The 15,254-nt window shown below is 43.4% G+C and overlaps 1 protein-coding gene across 1 annotated transcript; it reads left to right on the top strand.

The window, feature by feature from the left end:
- Positions 1–3,965: 3,965 nt before the first annotated feature.
- Positions 3,966–12,882, top strand: FZD8 (frizzled class receptor 8). The gene has a single exon (XM_034402624.3). The coding sequence runs from the start codon at positions 6,557–6,559 to the stop codon at positions 8,633–8,635; it is 2,079 nt and encodes a 692-aa protein (XP_034258515.1). The 5' UTR covers positions 3,966–6,556; the 3' UTR covers positions 8,636–12,882.
- Positions 12,883–15,254: the final 2,372 nt, after the last annotated feature.

Below are 15,254 nucleotides of genomic sequence, written 5' to 3'. Positions count from 1 at the left end.
TAGCTGATTATATTATGAAGGAATCTATGATCCCAGGCAATTTTCTCTGTGAATGCCATACACTGGTGGACAGTGTCCCTGCTGCCATTAGGAGTTTATTTTTCAATATAACATTTAGCAACTATTTATTTGAATGTATAAGCTGCCTAACTCCAATGGACTCTTCCTCTTTTTCATAGGATGCATTGATCCAAAGTTTGCTTAAATATCATTTGGCAGCCGCAATTGGTTAGATTTCCACTACACTCTTAATTCCTAAAATATAAGTTTACCAACCACCAATTCATAAGCCATAGTTCATCTGGCTTCATGTAATATTAAACCAGTATTTATCAACCTTGGCAACTTTTAAGAGGTGAGGACCTCAACTCCCAGTTCTGGATGGGAGTTGATGTAATAGTTGCCAAGATAGAGAAACATTATGCTAAACCCAAACCAAGCTATGGTCTAGAATATACGAAGCCAGTTTATGGTTAGTACCATAGCTGTGCATCAAACCATGGTTAAGACAAGTACCTGACTATAATTGGATGCCTTTTAATAGGTCATCTAATTGATCCGTTGAGAGGTGACCATCCAAGCCCAAAATCTCCAACAAAGGGAAATGCAGCTGTTGTTAACAAGCTGTTCTCCAGGATTCTCCATAATATTGAGCCTTTTCTCAGTTTCAAAAATAGATCAGCTCCATCCTGGCTGGAGAATTCTGGGAGCTGAAGTCCATCTATCTTCAAACTGCCAAGGTTGAAAAACACTGCTTTAAATCAAAGTTATTATTTTCCATCCATTTCTACCTTTACCAAGCTAAAACATACAGATCTCCTGCGATCATTCTTCATAGGACTTGATTTTCAAATCTTTGGTCATAATGGTTGCTGACTTCCAAACTTGCTCGAGCTTCTTTAGATCTCTTTTTAAAGTGTCATGCCCAGTACTGCAGATGGTAGACCCAAGGACAATGTAACCTGTGTAAAGTACAATGTCTAAATTAGACAGCCAATACAGTATAGTAATTAAAAGTATTGGATTAAGATCAGAGGGACTCAGCTCCAAGAGCATCTTCCAGGTGAATTTGGGCCTCACTCAGGGGTGAAATGCTACCAGTTCAGGCAAACCGGTAGTGGCGGCAGCACATGGTGAACCGGTAGCGGCAACAGCGTGAAGCTCCGCCCACCTGCCCGGACGCTATTACTTCCTGGTTTTAACCAGGAAGTGACCTGTTTTTGACTCTCTGCGCATGCACAGAAGGCTTTGTGCATGTGCAGAGGTCCAAAATTGCATGTGACATGCGTGCACACGCGAGTGGAGTGCGCACTTCCGAACCGGTAGAGAAGGTAAGTAGATTTCACCCCTGGCTTCACCGAATGGTTGCTGTGGAAAAAACTAGAAGAGGGAATGTTCTAAACTCCTTAAAGAAAGGCAAGGTATATAAATCTTAGCAAATAAATAAACAGATTGTAATAAAAATAAATAAAATTGGGCCAATGCAGCCTTCTTTTGACTAACCTTGTACCTAGTAATGAAAGCCTTTTTTTTTTTCCAGAGTGCCTTCAGACCTACCGCTTCACCTTCTGTTAATTGCTCAGTATAAACTAACCTTGTTTGTAGTTTCCTCTATTTTTTTAATATGGGACTGTGTTCATTTTTCTCCAGATGATGGGCAGTGAATCATTTCTCATAGATAGTACACTCATTTTTCGAAGATTACAGTCAAAAGTTTCTCTGATGGCTTCAGCCAGCTTCTTCAAAAGTGAGGGGTCCTTGGTGTTCTCTGAGCTTGCCTGTTTTCTTGCAGACATTTCATTACCCAAACTAAGGTAACATCATCAGTGCTGGTGACCAGCATTAATGATGTTACCTAGTTTGGGTAATGAAATGTTTACAAGAAAGCAAGCAGGCTCAGAGACCACCAAGGACCCTTCATTTCAACTCTGAGCTACAAATATTTTCCCCTTATTCTTCAAAAGTCTTTTGCTATAATTTGTCCATTCCCAGAAATGTGTACTGATCAAAGATAGCGAAGATGGATTCTTTCTATATTCTTATTAATCCTGAAGTATATTTCCTATTTTTCCTCAATTATATTAAGACTCCGTATCTGGTCTGAGGGCAAATTTGTTAGTTTGCTTGTCCAATAGCATATGCAATCACCTTTTAGCCCTGCAAAATTCAATATACATGTGAACCATAGGAATAGAACATACCTCTTAGATTTCATGTCACCTTTAATTCAAAATTCACCCACACACCTAAACCAAACTATCTGCCAGACTGGCTAAACTCTCTAATCCACATTAAGGCTCAAAAGTTGGTGTGATCAGTTTTCTTCCTGTGTTGATTGGAAACGACAACCAAGATCCTCATTACTGAGCTTAGCATCTTTAAGAAATGCATTACCAGGATCACGTAAAACAAGCAATAGTTTGTCTGGCACAGATGAGAATGGAGATGTTGAATTGCTTCCTTGTATGTGGTTGTGAAAAGGGCAATGTTAACTCCTCAGATTATATCCAAGGTGCCTAATATTTTGCTTACCTGGTAGTTTATGTTGTCCAAGCAGAAGAAAAGATGGCTTTACCTCCAGGTGATATAACAGGAAGGCTCTGGAGTTCTCCCAATTTGAGAAGCGAAGACTTGAATTCTCACACAGAAAAAAATAAAGGAAAAGTTTAATTCTTTGAAGCTTTAACTTTCATTAAAGCAATGAAGCTCATGATCCACAAGTCAATCTTCCTTTACCGTGCTTTACTTTACATTCCCTTACTTTTTATTTATTTATTTACTTATTCTACTTTTATTATTTTGATAAATAATTCAAGGTGGCCACCATACCTAATACTCCTCCTTTCTCCTCCTATTTTCCCCACAACAGCAACCCTGTGAGGGAAGTTGAGCTGAAAGAAAGTGTTTGGCCCAAGGTCACCCAGCCTTCTTTCATGGCTACCGTGGGACCAGAATCCATAGTTTCTTGGTGATTGGCCCAACATCACTCAGCTGGCTACCATGGCTAAGGTGGGACTAGAATTCATGACCTGGGCATTGGCCCAAAGTCACCCAGCCAGCTTTCATGCTTAAGGGGGATTAGAAGAACTCAAAATCTCCTGACTTCTAGCCTTAGTTCCTTAACCACTAGACCACACATTGCTTTTCTTCTATTGTAATTCAAATCCTGTTGGAATTAATTGTCATCCCTCTCATGAATGATTGATTTGATACAACATTGTGAATAAAAATGTGGGTTGCTTTCCTGCAACGTGGTGGTTGTGTGGCATAGGCACATCTATTTCAAATTGGGATACAATGTGCTACATAAATAAAGTCAATGCATGCATTGCATAGGACCAGTGGGCACCCATTATTTTTCATCAGTGCATGGAATACGTTATCATTTTGAAGAGCCGTTACATATAGAATTGCGTATATCTTTAAGTAAACATTGTAAATAGACTTGTTGTAAGCTCTGTGTAAACCTGTTAGTTCCAACCACAGTTATCATGTACTTAACTTTGGTTGGCTACTTTAACCAAAATTTCAGAAAATGGATGTATTAACAATGCAATTTTATGCCTTTTAAGTCCCACTGAGTTTAGCTGGTTTTATAATGTATATAGAACTGCAACAGGTTTTTTTAAAAAATTGCTCCCTGCTCGTCGGCCCTAATTTTTTAACACATCCTTGCTCATCTCTTCTTCTCAAAACATGCCCACACATCCTACAATTAAATGTGATTAGTAACTGATAAATATAATGCACATATTTAAAATTTCATCATCCTTCCAGCTAATAATCTGTTCAATCTGTTTATTTTAGGATTTCACTAGGCGACTATCGCAAAAAGAAGCGAATTTAATGAGTCGAATCCAGCCATATTCTGAGCAGATTTACACATTTCCAAATACCAAATCTGAAACCAGATGAAGATTTGTTTTTGCTTGAATGGATTTCGCAACTTAACTTTTGGGTGGGAAGAATGTTAACTCCTTTTAACCCAGATGCAGTTAAATGCATTGGTACACAGATCTCCAACCTTGGCAACTTTTTAAGACTTCTGGACTCCAAGTCCCAGAATTCAGCCTTGGCATCTCCAGCCTTGGCAACTTTTTAAGACTTATGACTTGAAGTCCACAAATTTTATAGTTGTCAAGGTTAGAAACCCCTGCTTTGGGAGAACAGTAAGTTGGAGAAAATTATTGAAGTGCCCATGTTCTTTCTCCCCCTCTCTTGAGACTAGGAGTAAAACCTTTGGCAGCAACAGCTGGAGAAAGGAACACTATAGATCCTGGCCATGAAGTCAGCGCCAAAACAGACTGAAGGATCCAGTTACATCCTGACTGGATGAGGCAGCTGTCAGATGCAAATTTCACTATAGAGCCAGACTGGAAGCAAGAGCATGGAGTTGGAGGAGGCAAAGCACAACTTTAATTTCACATTTTAATAAGCCCTTTTCTCAACCCACAAATTTGTACGAGAAGCAACTGGAACTACATAACCATCTTCGCATGCTCAAACCCAGCCGGGCAGATGGATGGAGAATTGGCAGCTAGACAAAATGCAGCTTACTTCGTGCATTTATGGTGTGATGTATACAGGCCTTCTCGGGAGTAGAAGGAGAATCACAACCGGAGGAACATGCAGCGTGCTTGATCTCAGCTTCTATCATTCTCACCAGCAAAGCCACTGTGGTGATGGGACTTAAATCTTGTATATTGTAGATTTCGTGGATTTTTAGGAAGGCTGTTGTGTAAATTGTGGTTTTAAACCAAGTAGAGATAAGTGCCATTCAGATAAATGGGATTGCCGCCTTCTTAATGAGCTTATCATGGGGGGGGATGAGATTGATGGCATTATATTATGACAAGTACAATTAGTCTGTTTATTTTTATCAAGACTTCCATCAGACACCATAGCTTATTAAAACATACCAGTCAACAAGACCTCTCATAACTACCTCAAACCCCACTGATTTCAATGAGCATATTTCAGATATGAAGACCTCTGCACTAAACACCCATGGTCTTTTGGGGAACCTAAATGTCTATCACATAAGAAATGAGATTTACCTTATTTAATGTAGTTATCGTATGCAGATTTTTGCCCAGGTTTCCGAAGTGACTTCTGAGCAACCTAGTGAAATTATTTATGACTAGAAAGATGGAACAGCAGCTTTTACTGAGTTATTCTGAATTCCAGTTCTGGAAATGGGGGATTCCCCCTAGGCACTAAAATCATGGTTTGTTTGTTTTTTCCCCAACTTGTTGCCTTCCAGATGTTTGGAATTTCCAAAATCGGTGTGCTGGACTGAAATTTAGGGGAAACTCCCTATTAAGAGGGGCTGTGCAAAAGAGTTTCCAGAAAAAGTGACACTGAGTAACTTGAAAGGAAAGTGGGGGGGGAGGAATGTTGTCATTAAAACAATATGCCTCGCATCTAACATCCAATCATAATTGTTTGGGGCTTTGTAGGAGGCTGGCGGATATATGTTAACATTTTTAGATTAATATTGTAAGATGGTCTTCTTGGAGTCAGGCAGCCTTAAAACCCAATTTAATAAATAAATAAAAACTGCTTTCTGGTGCGTTTTGATCCAGCCTGTCAGAAATCCAAAATACCCAGGAAGAAAATAGAGGAGGGAGGGAAAAGAGAAAACGGGCGGGGAGAGTGGGGGCGCTTGGTTTAATGATATGCGTAGAAACGTTTATGGAGATTGTCAATCATCCAGGTTACGGCTGTGAAGTTAAACTTTACAAAAGGTCTTCATAGAAAATGGAGAATTAAGTGATTAAATTAACTCTCAGGAGCCCAGATGCCATGCGTCTTTATTCGTTTATTTGAGAACTTACCTGCCTAAGTGTCAAGTAAGCCATTTACACCTGAGGAGTTAAAAAAAACAAAAACACACAAAAAAAGCCACGCACGGACACGCATACCACGCCGTGAATATTTTAAAGGGCCAGAAGCGATCGGCTTGCGGCCAATCCTGAGGCCGAGACCGATCCACCTTAAGCGAAAGGGCTTAGTCGGGGTCCAGGATCTCCGCCCGGAGCCCTCGTGATAGGTAGCTGGGACAGGCGGGGCGGGGCTTGACTGACTCTGCTTTAAATAGCCCGAGAGCGCATCCACCGCTGCTGGAGCTGAAGAGAATTAGAAGTTGGTCGAGTGGGGACGGCGGCGCTGCTGTTGTCGTTTACCGAGCTTCTCAGGTGGCATCGCTTCTCCAGCGCGCCACAACCCGCCTCGAAGGGCAGCCCGAGCCTTTCTCGGGGCGCTTTCTCCGAACCGGTCTGGCGGGAGCGACCGAGGGGCTGCGTCTTCAGGGGGGTCTCTCAGCCATCTTTGACACCGCGCGGCTGCAGGAAAGTTGAGAAGACCCAGCCAGAGACGAAGAAGCCGCCACAGCAAGAGCCGCGTCTCTCATCCCAGCTCGGCGGCGGAGAGAAAGAGATATGAGCTTCAGGAAGCCGGGAGCCTAGCAGCCCAGAGCAATTGGAGCCGACGCCGACGCCACTTCGTTCAGTCACCCCCCCCCCCCGGGTCGGAGGGCGGACTTACTTCGCCGAGCATGGAGCCTCGCTCTTACCTGTTGACCGTCGCTTTTCTGCCGCTCTTCCTGTCTGCCTGGTCGCCGCTCCAAAGGCAACCGAGCTGCGCCTCCGCCGCCGCCGCCGCTGCAGCGGCAGCAGCGGCGGCAGCAGCAGCCGGCTCTTCGTCCGCCAAGGAGCTGTCCTGCCAGGACATCACCGTCCCTCTGTGCAAAGGCATCGGCTACAACTACACTTACATGCCCAACCAGTTCAACCACGACACGCAGGACGAGGCGGGCCTGGAGGTCCATCAGTTCTGGCCCCTGGTAGAGATCCAGTGTTCGGCGGACCTGCGCTTTTTCCTGTGCAGCATGTACACGCCCATCTGTCTGGAGAACTACAAGAAGCCGCTGCCGCCCTGCCGCAGCGTGTGCGAGCGGGCCAAGGCCGGTTGCGCGCCCCTCATGCGCCAGTACGGCTTCGCCTGGCCGGACCGCATGCGCTGCGACCGCCTGCCCGAGCAAGGCAATCAAGACATGCTTTGTATGGACTACAACCACACCGACCTCGCCACCGCCGCGCCGCAGCCGCAGCCCAAGCCGCCGCACCGAAAGCCGGTAGGAGGCGGGACGGGCAGGGGCTCCGGGGCTGTGGTGCCTCCGCCGTCCGCCGCGGATCCCCCACTCCGCAAGAGCCGTCCTCCAACCCCCTGCGAGCCGGGCTGCCAGTGCCGGGCGCCGATGGTGTCGGTGTCCAGCGAACGCCATCCGCTTTACAACCGGGTCAAGACGGGCCAGATCGCCAACTGCGCCTTGCCGTGCCACAACCCTTACTTCAGCCCGGACGAGCGCGCGTTCACCGCCTTCTGGATCGGCCTGTGGTCCATCCTGTGTTTCATCTCCACCTTCGCCACCGTCTCCACCTTCCTCATCGACATGGAGCGCTTCAAGTATCCGGAGCGGCCCATCATCTTCCTGGCCGCCTGCTACCTCTTCGTCTCGCTGGGCTATTTGGTGCGCTTGGTCGCTGGCCACGAAAAAGTGGCTTGCAGCGGCGGAGCGGCGGCGGCTGCGGCGGCGGCGGGAGCAGGTCCGGCGGGCCCCGCTGGAGGCGCTGCGGGGGCGGCCGCTGCAGCCGTGGGCGGCCGCGGAGCTGCCGGCGGAGCTGCGGAGCTACAACCCGACTTGGCAGTGGCTGAGCACGTGCGGTATGAGAGTACGGGCCCTGCTCTGTGCACCATCGTCTTCCTTTTGGTCTACTTCTTTGGCATGGCCAGCTCCATCTGGTGGGTTATCCTGTCCCTCACCTGGTTCCTGGCGGCAGGCATGAAATGGGGCAACGAGGCCATTGCTAGTTACGCTCAGTACTTCCACCTGGCGGCTTGGTTACTTCCCAGCATCAAGTCCATTGCGGTGCTGGCTCTCAGTTCCGTGGATGGAGATCCTGTGGCTGGAATCTGCTACGTGGGCAATCAGAGCCTGGAGAACCTGCGAGGCTTTGTGCTGGCCCCTTTGCTCATCTACCTGGCCATTGGCTCCATGTTCCTGCTGGCTGGGTTTGTCTCGCTCTTCCGCATCCGGAGTGTCATCAAGCAGCAAGGGGGCCCCACCAAGACGCACAAGCTGGAGAAGCTCATGATCCGTCTGGGCCTTTTCACGGTGCTCTACACGGTGCCTGCCGCCAGCGTGGTGGCTTGCCTTTTCTACGAGCAGCATAATCGCCCCCATTGGGAAGCCACTCACAACTGTCCTTGCCTGCGGGACCAAGAGCCTGACCAAGCCCGCCGACCAGATTATGCGGTTTTTATGCTCAAGTACTTCATGTGCCTGGTGGTTGGCATCACCTCGGGAGTTTGGGTCTGGTCTGGAAAGACGCTGGAGTCCTGGAAGGCACTCTGCACCCGCTGCTGCTGGGCCAGCAAAGGGACCGCAGTTGCCGTGGTGGGGAGTATTGGAGCCAGGGGGGGAGGTGCCGGCATAGGGTCTGCTGCCGCTGTGGGAGGACTGGGGGGTGGAGGGGGGTCTATGTACAGTGATGTCAGCACTGGTTTGACTTGGAGGTCTGGCACTGCCAGTTCGGTTTCCTACCCCAAACAAATGCCTTTATCCCAGGTGTAAAATCTGGAGTTGGAACAGAGGAATGCTGCTGCCCATCTCTCTCTTTTGAGAAGAAGCTTCCCTAGGAGCAGGACAGTTCCAGAGGCCGATGTTGCCAGCTCATTGTCCTCAGCCTCTTCCTCCATTCCTTGTTAGTCAATCCTTCCATGTCGAAGCTGCATGTTTCTGTGTTGTTGGTATAAGAATTTTCTGAAGACAAGAATTGCCTTATTTGTCTTCAGCCAGCACAAGCCCTTTGGCCCAGTAGGACTTCTCTGCTTTCTCTCCCGTCCCTCAAAAGTCTTGATACAATGTGAAGGGATGTCTTGCTAATTGACCTGCAGGGGTGGAGGAGTCCCTCAAGAATTCCCCCCTCCCCTTTTTTTTAATGCCAACAACCACAAAAACTGGCAGATGCCTTAAAATCATGTGCTCAAATCGTGTCTTAATTGTACACCCCCCAGTAAATACGGGTTTATTATGTTAAAGGATGTATTTATATAATTATTGGTACCTTGTACAAAACATGTAAAATATGTATATATTCCAAATGCTATACAGTCTGTAAATTTCTTTTGTTTAAAGAAAAAAAATTTAGAGGCTTACCACCATTGCTCTTGCCTAAGAGCAAAAGTTTGAGTATTCTATTTTGTCAATAAAATCATGTCAAATGATTTGTTTGGGAGGGGCAATGCCTCCTTGTTGCTGTCCTAGTTATTCTTAATTCTTGACTTTTAAGAAATACTGAGGTACCCTTACCATACTGCTTAAATAAATGCGCTAACATATCTCAGTAGAATCAACAGAAGCATTTTCAGAATATGATCATCAGTGTCCAGCTATCAACATTCTTGGCTGTTGGTGATGTTGGCTGGAAAAAGGTGGTTGCTGAAATCTAAAAATACATAGTCAAGAATTCTTGACCCCTTTGAAATTAACTGGACAGAGCGGGTCTTTGGTGCTGTGTGAGCTTGGTTATTTTCTTGCAGATGTTCCATTACCTAAACTGGGTTACATCATTAGTGCTCATTTCAACATTGAGCTACCAATATTCTCCTTTGTTGGTAACTGAACAGAGTCCAGAAGAAGCTATAAAGCAATGGGTTTTGATGACATCATATCATAGAGCAAAGGACTACAGCTCTCAAGGTGTTAATTGTAAGTGGTGGTAAGTGGTAATTGATTAGTTACCATCAAGTCAATGTCACTCTTAGCAGCCACATTTTCTCCATGATGAGCTGCCTATAATCTGGACCTGCAAACTAGGATGGTTTCTCCATAATATAGTGGGATGTGCTAGAATTCCCAGTTAGCATCTTGATTGGGAATGGAGCTTATTTGGGGTGAAAGCTTTGGGGGTCATCTTGTTCAGGAACTCTTGCTTTATCCTGCAGTAATCAGTACAACAGCATTTCCCTCCCACAAGTTTATTGTGATGTCTGCCAGTGTGGGAGAATTGTGTGTTATCCTTTCTATGGGTTGCCATTGCTTGTTTGCGCTTGCTGTTTAACAAGCCAAAGCTGAGAAAAGTTGTTTTATGATGAAAAAATAAGCTGGGAATTGTGGGCTTTTATTTATGGGTTCTGTAGATGTGTTTATAGGGATCATATGATCTTCCATGGACATCAAATGATCTGGGAAATGAAGGTGTGTCCTTCCGTCCCGTCTCAATGCAAGCATTCATTGATTGAAGTGGGAAGTTGTAGAATTAGCTGACTGCTTTACAACAAGGGATGAACTTTTTACCTGTCTATCCCAATAACTCAGAGCATCCCTTTTAAACAGAACTAAATGAATAAGGTTTACTCTATAGGGATCTTAGCTCCTTTAGAGACATTTGAAGAAAAAAAAAACCCACCAAACTTTGATCTCTTGTCTGTAAATGTCTTGTATAGCTGGTTTGGGGATTTCTTTCTTTAGAGAATTCTTTCTACTGCCCGGTTTCTCTTGTTAGACCAATTTGCCACCATGGAGCTTCAAACGTTCTTCAATTAAAAGAATGTAAGGCTTTTTTAAAAGGGGGGGGGGGAGACTTGTAACAGTTAGTGAATCCAGAGGAAGAGAACAGCCTTTTAACCAGCTTTTCCTAGCTTTGTTAATCAGACTAAAGGCATGTAGGGCCAAGGTTAAAGTATTATGGGGAGGGGTTGGATGAGAGAGAAATTTCTAAATGCTCTACAGGTGGCCCATGGTCTACTTAGAATTGCTCCTGTTTAAAGCATTTTTCTGCAGACCAATTATATTTCTGAATTCTTCACTCACACTAGCTGGTGCTTCATGGACAAAAGCTGCTCCGAAACAGGCTTTTTGTTTTGTTTTTGTTTTGCTTTGCTTAAATAAGCTTTTAAGGGTTCTGAGGTCCTGCCATTATTCTCTCTCACTCTCTGTACACATACGTTTTAAACCCTGGTTTGATGTGCAGAAAGCTTGCATTTTGGGGTGCTTTGAATGCGTGGTGGTTGCTGTGGTGGGGGAGGAAAAAGCAAGCTAGGTGAGCAGCTTACAGACACAAGCAGACCTTTGTTGTTAGCTCGTCAGGACCTGGGCTGCCAGTTTGCTTAGTGGTAGAATCAGAAATTGGATAAATGGGTATATGGAGCAGTAGAGATTGCAGGGAAGGGGAATTTGCCAATCTCAAGACGCCTACTGAACTTCAGAAACTTCTGCAACTGTTTCCCATGACTCTTAGCCATCATGCCAATGATGAGGGAGTGTTGGCATTTAAATCTGTATAAATTCTGGAAGCTAGCATTTCTCCATCTCTACTCTAAATTAGGCTATCAGTGAAGGGGGTAATTCTAGTGCTCTTAATATCAAGAGATGGCCAGTTTTACTGTTTAAAGATAAGCAGAGTGGGGCTTGATATTTCTATATCAAGGATCAGATTAAAAAGCTGCCTAGATTCATTGTTTGAGACAGGCGGCCATAAAAATTGAATAAACAAATGGGAAGTAAATAATTATAATTATTGCTAAGAAATGACATATATCCATTAATGTATTGAGAGTTGACAACTAAGGATGGCCCTTCTCTTCCTTTTCCTCCTTTAGAACCTGAACGAAATAAACCTAAGGAGCTTTGAAATTGTGAATTATTATTTTTTGTCACACACACATGCACACAAATATTTTTTTTAAAAAAAAACTGCAGTAGTGCAGGAGAACTCAAGTGGGAAGTTAACTTCCTCTTTCTCTGCTTTTCAAGATGACTTATTGTGTTTGTTTCCTTTTATCTCTTTTGTGATTTCAGCTGTTGAAGCCGGACAAAACCTGCTCCAATAAAATCCGCAGAATCAGCAAAAGACAAGTCAGATGGAGGAGAGGCTGTTTTGACTTGTCAAGAGAATAATTAGCCCTAGAGGATATGTTTTACAGCAAATTAGAACTACTTTGCCAAAAATTATTTTCAATATTTTTAGTGCACAATGTAGAATTGCATAAGAGGCACAGATCCTAGAAAATAACATTTTTGGACAAATCCTGAAAAGTTCACAAATGTGGTTCTTAGGATGGCTGTTGTGTTTATGTTTGTTTATGTTATGTTTATGTTATGTTTATACTTTTTCTTCATTGTAGAGAAATGATGCAAATGAAACAGGAAGAATTATCATAAAAGTGTAATAAATTACTGATAATAAAGTAATAAAATTAATATCTTCCAAAAATGGTTGCTCGAAAGAAATTGGGCTGGTTCATTAGGAACAGAAGGTTCAAATAATAGTTAAAGCAGATAACTCTTTTTTAAAAATCCAGTATATGGGCAATATGCATACTGATTGTGGGAAAAGGCATTTTGAAAAGTTAGGGGTGACTGCCACCTAATGGCCAAAACGTAAATTAACAATTCTAAGCAATCTACACTTTCCACCTTTTACTAATTAAAAGTATATACACTTACTTTGATTGGAGTATTAAATATGTTTGGCTTAGAGATTGAGAATTTCAGGGACTACCATACTTAGCATCTCCATATAGAAACAAGTGTCTGGACTTTTATTTTTGTGCAAGAGGAATTTCCTACATTTGTTAATGTAGGAGGATGACAAGTATCTAGTAGCAGATAATCTATTGCGATTATCTGGGTGTATTTTGCTATGTCCAGGTGCTAAACCTCACCAGGGATTCTCAATGTCCATGTTTGCAAGCTGTATTGGTATTAATTTTATATCACAATCTCTAGGGAGGGTTTTGTATCTCGATGGGATTAAGCAGTTCTGTGCTTTATACGTACAGTTTTTATGTGAATTAAAAGATTTGCATCTAGTACAATCTGCCTCATACTTCTTTGACTTCAACTCCCATATCTCAGGTAAAACGGGCCAAGATATTCTGGCAGAAGGGTATATGAATTATGATCCAATTCATATAGAGGACATTGTGGAAGTCTGTCTTTCAGGAGAAGTGTGAGGAGTTCAGTGCTCCAGATGTTGCTGAGTTCACAATGTCCCTCACTAGTGGCCATATGGCTAGATCTCCTATGAAGTGAAGTTCAGCAGCATCTGGAGGGCTACAGGTTCCCTACTCTTCATTTAAGTCTGCAACATAAGTAAAATTGTTTATTTGTAACCTGTGACTATCATTAAGTGTTGTATCTTAATGATTCTTGATGAACGTATCTTTTCTCTTGTGCACACTGAGAGCATATGCACCAAGACAAATTCCTTGTGTATCCAATCACACTTGGCCAATAAAGAATTCTATTTTATAAGTAAAATGACTTCCAAAATCATAGGAGAATTTTGACATTGTATTGGTTGATATTAGGCCAAGATGGTGTAGAATAGTGGCTAAAGTACCAGGCTAGAAACTGGGAGTTGGTGAGTTCTAGTCCCACCTGAGGCACAAAGCCAGTGGGTGACACTGGATCAGGATTTTTTTTTCTTCAGTCCTAGGAAGACAAAGGCAATGGCAAACCACTTCCGAAAAATCTTGTGAAGAAAACACTTATCCAGGCCATTGTAGGTTGCAATATACTGACTCAAAAGTGTATACACACACACACATTAAAAACTGTTAAACTAATACCTCACATTCCTCAAGTAGCAAATATTGAATAGCTCATTATACTTTTCAGCTTGCTGATTTTTGAATGTATATATCTTCTCTAAAGATTAAAATAGAGTGCCTACCATCTTTTCATCTTCAAACTTCAAAGGACACTTCTTGATAAAAATGTGCTAGAGAGAGAGAAAGACAAAAACTGCAGATGTTCTTCCCAAGAGAGTTGCCCATTCTGCTAAATGAAGAATTTGCTTATTGACATTTTTGGCTCAGTTGCCAGCATTTATTGGCCTTGAGTATATTCCTTAAATTCCAATAGGACAGGCTTAACTAATGAAGATCCTACTTTTAAGTAAGGACAATTACAAATAGCAACAAGGCAGCCATGCGCTTTTCTTGAAGGTGGGAAATGTCTCCATGTTTATGATTTTTAAAAATGCAGTGCTTTCCTTTAATCTATCTGTAAAACATCACATCTACATGTGGATATTCCACCAAATGTATAAACATTGGCAGGTTGCATTTTAAAATTTAAGAATTCATACATACCATGTATATTTAATAAAAATTACAGATAGCAGCTTTATGAACTAACACCATTCATATATTTCTTTATCCTCCCAAATCAATATTATCTTGACTCCAGGATGAATGACACTCAAACAATTTATAATCCAGAAAGTTCTTAATTCTTTGCCAGTGTTTTCTCTCCCTCCCTCCCTCCCTCCCTCCCTCCCTCTCTCTCTCTCTCTCTCTCTCTCTCCCTCCCTCCCTCCCCTTTTATATGTGTGTGTGTATGTGTGTGTGTGTCTTTGTCTCTGTATGTGTGTTCTCCAGAAGTTACACTTTGGTTCTCATAAATCTATATCAGAAGATCCATACCACAATGAAGAAAACGAGGTTAGGGAAGACTGTTCTGTAACAATCTGTAACATCTATAAAACAAGTATTTGAAAATGGCATCATGTTGCCGCTAGATGGCCTCATCTCCCTCCAAGTTAACTATCATTTCAGCATTTTCTCAGTAGAATCACTGTAAATTTTAGATCCCTTTAGACCTTTATAAAAACATTATAAATGTACTTTTATGCCTTCATTCTTTTCTGCTTTTGAAATATCACATTTAGCAACAATAAAAAAGAAAAACTTTTGCAATATCATTTCTCTCTTTCTCTCCCTCCCTCTCTCTTCCCCCTCTCTTCCCCCCTCTCTCTCCCTCCCTCTCTCTCCCTCCCTCTCTCTTTCTCTCTCTCTGCCTCTCTCTACCCCCTCTTTCTCATACACTCCCCCTCTCTCTTTCCTCCCTCTCTCTTTCTCTCCCTCCCTCTCTCTTTCCCTCCCCCTCTCTTTTTCTCTCTCTCTTTTTCTCTCTCTCTCTGTTTCTCTCTCTTCTTCCCTCTCTCTTTCCCTCCCTCTCGCTTTCCCTCTCTCTCTTTCCCTCCCCCCCTCTCTCTGTTTCTCTTTCTCCTCTTTCTCTTTCCCTCCCTCTCTCTCTCTCCCCCTCCCTCTCTCTTTCCCTCCCTCCCTCCCTCCTCTCTCTTTCACTCTCTGTTTCTCTCTCTTCCCCCTTTCTCTTTCCCTTCCTCCCTCTCTCTTTCCCTCCCACGCTCTCTTTCTCTCTCTCTCTCTGTTTCTCTCTT

This window comes from Pantherophis guttatus, chromosome 4 (assembly GCF_059756535.1).
Source record: "Pantherophis guttatus breed Tessera chromosome 4, ASM5975653v1, whole genome shotgun sequence".
NCBI classification, from domain to species: Eukaryota; Metazoa; Chordata; class Lepidosauria; order Squamata; family Colubridae; genus Pantherophis; species Pantherophis guttatus.
This window is presented reverse-complemented; position numbering and strand designations above follow the sequence as displayed.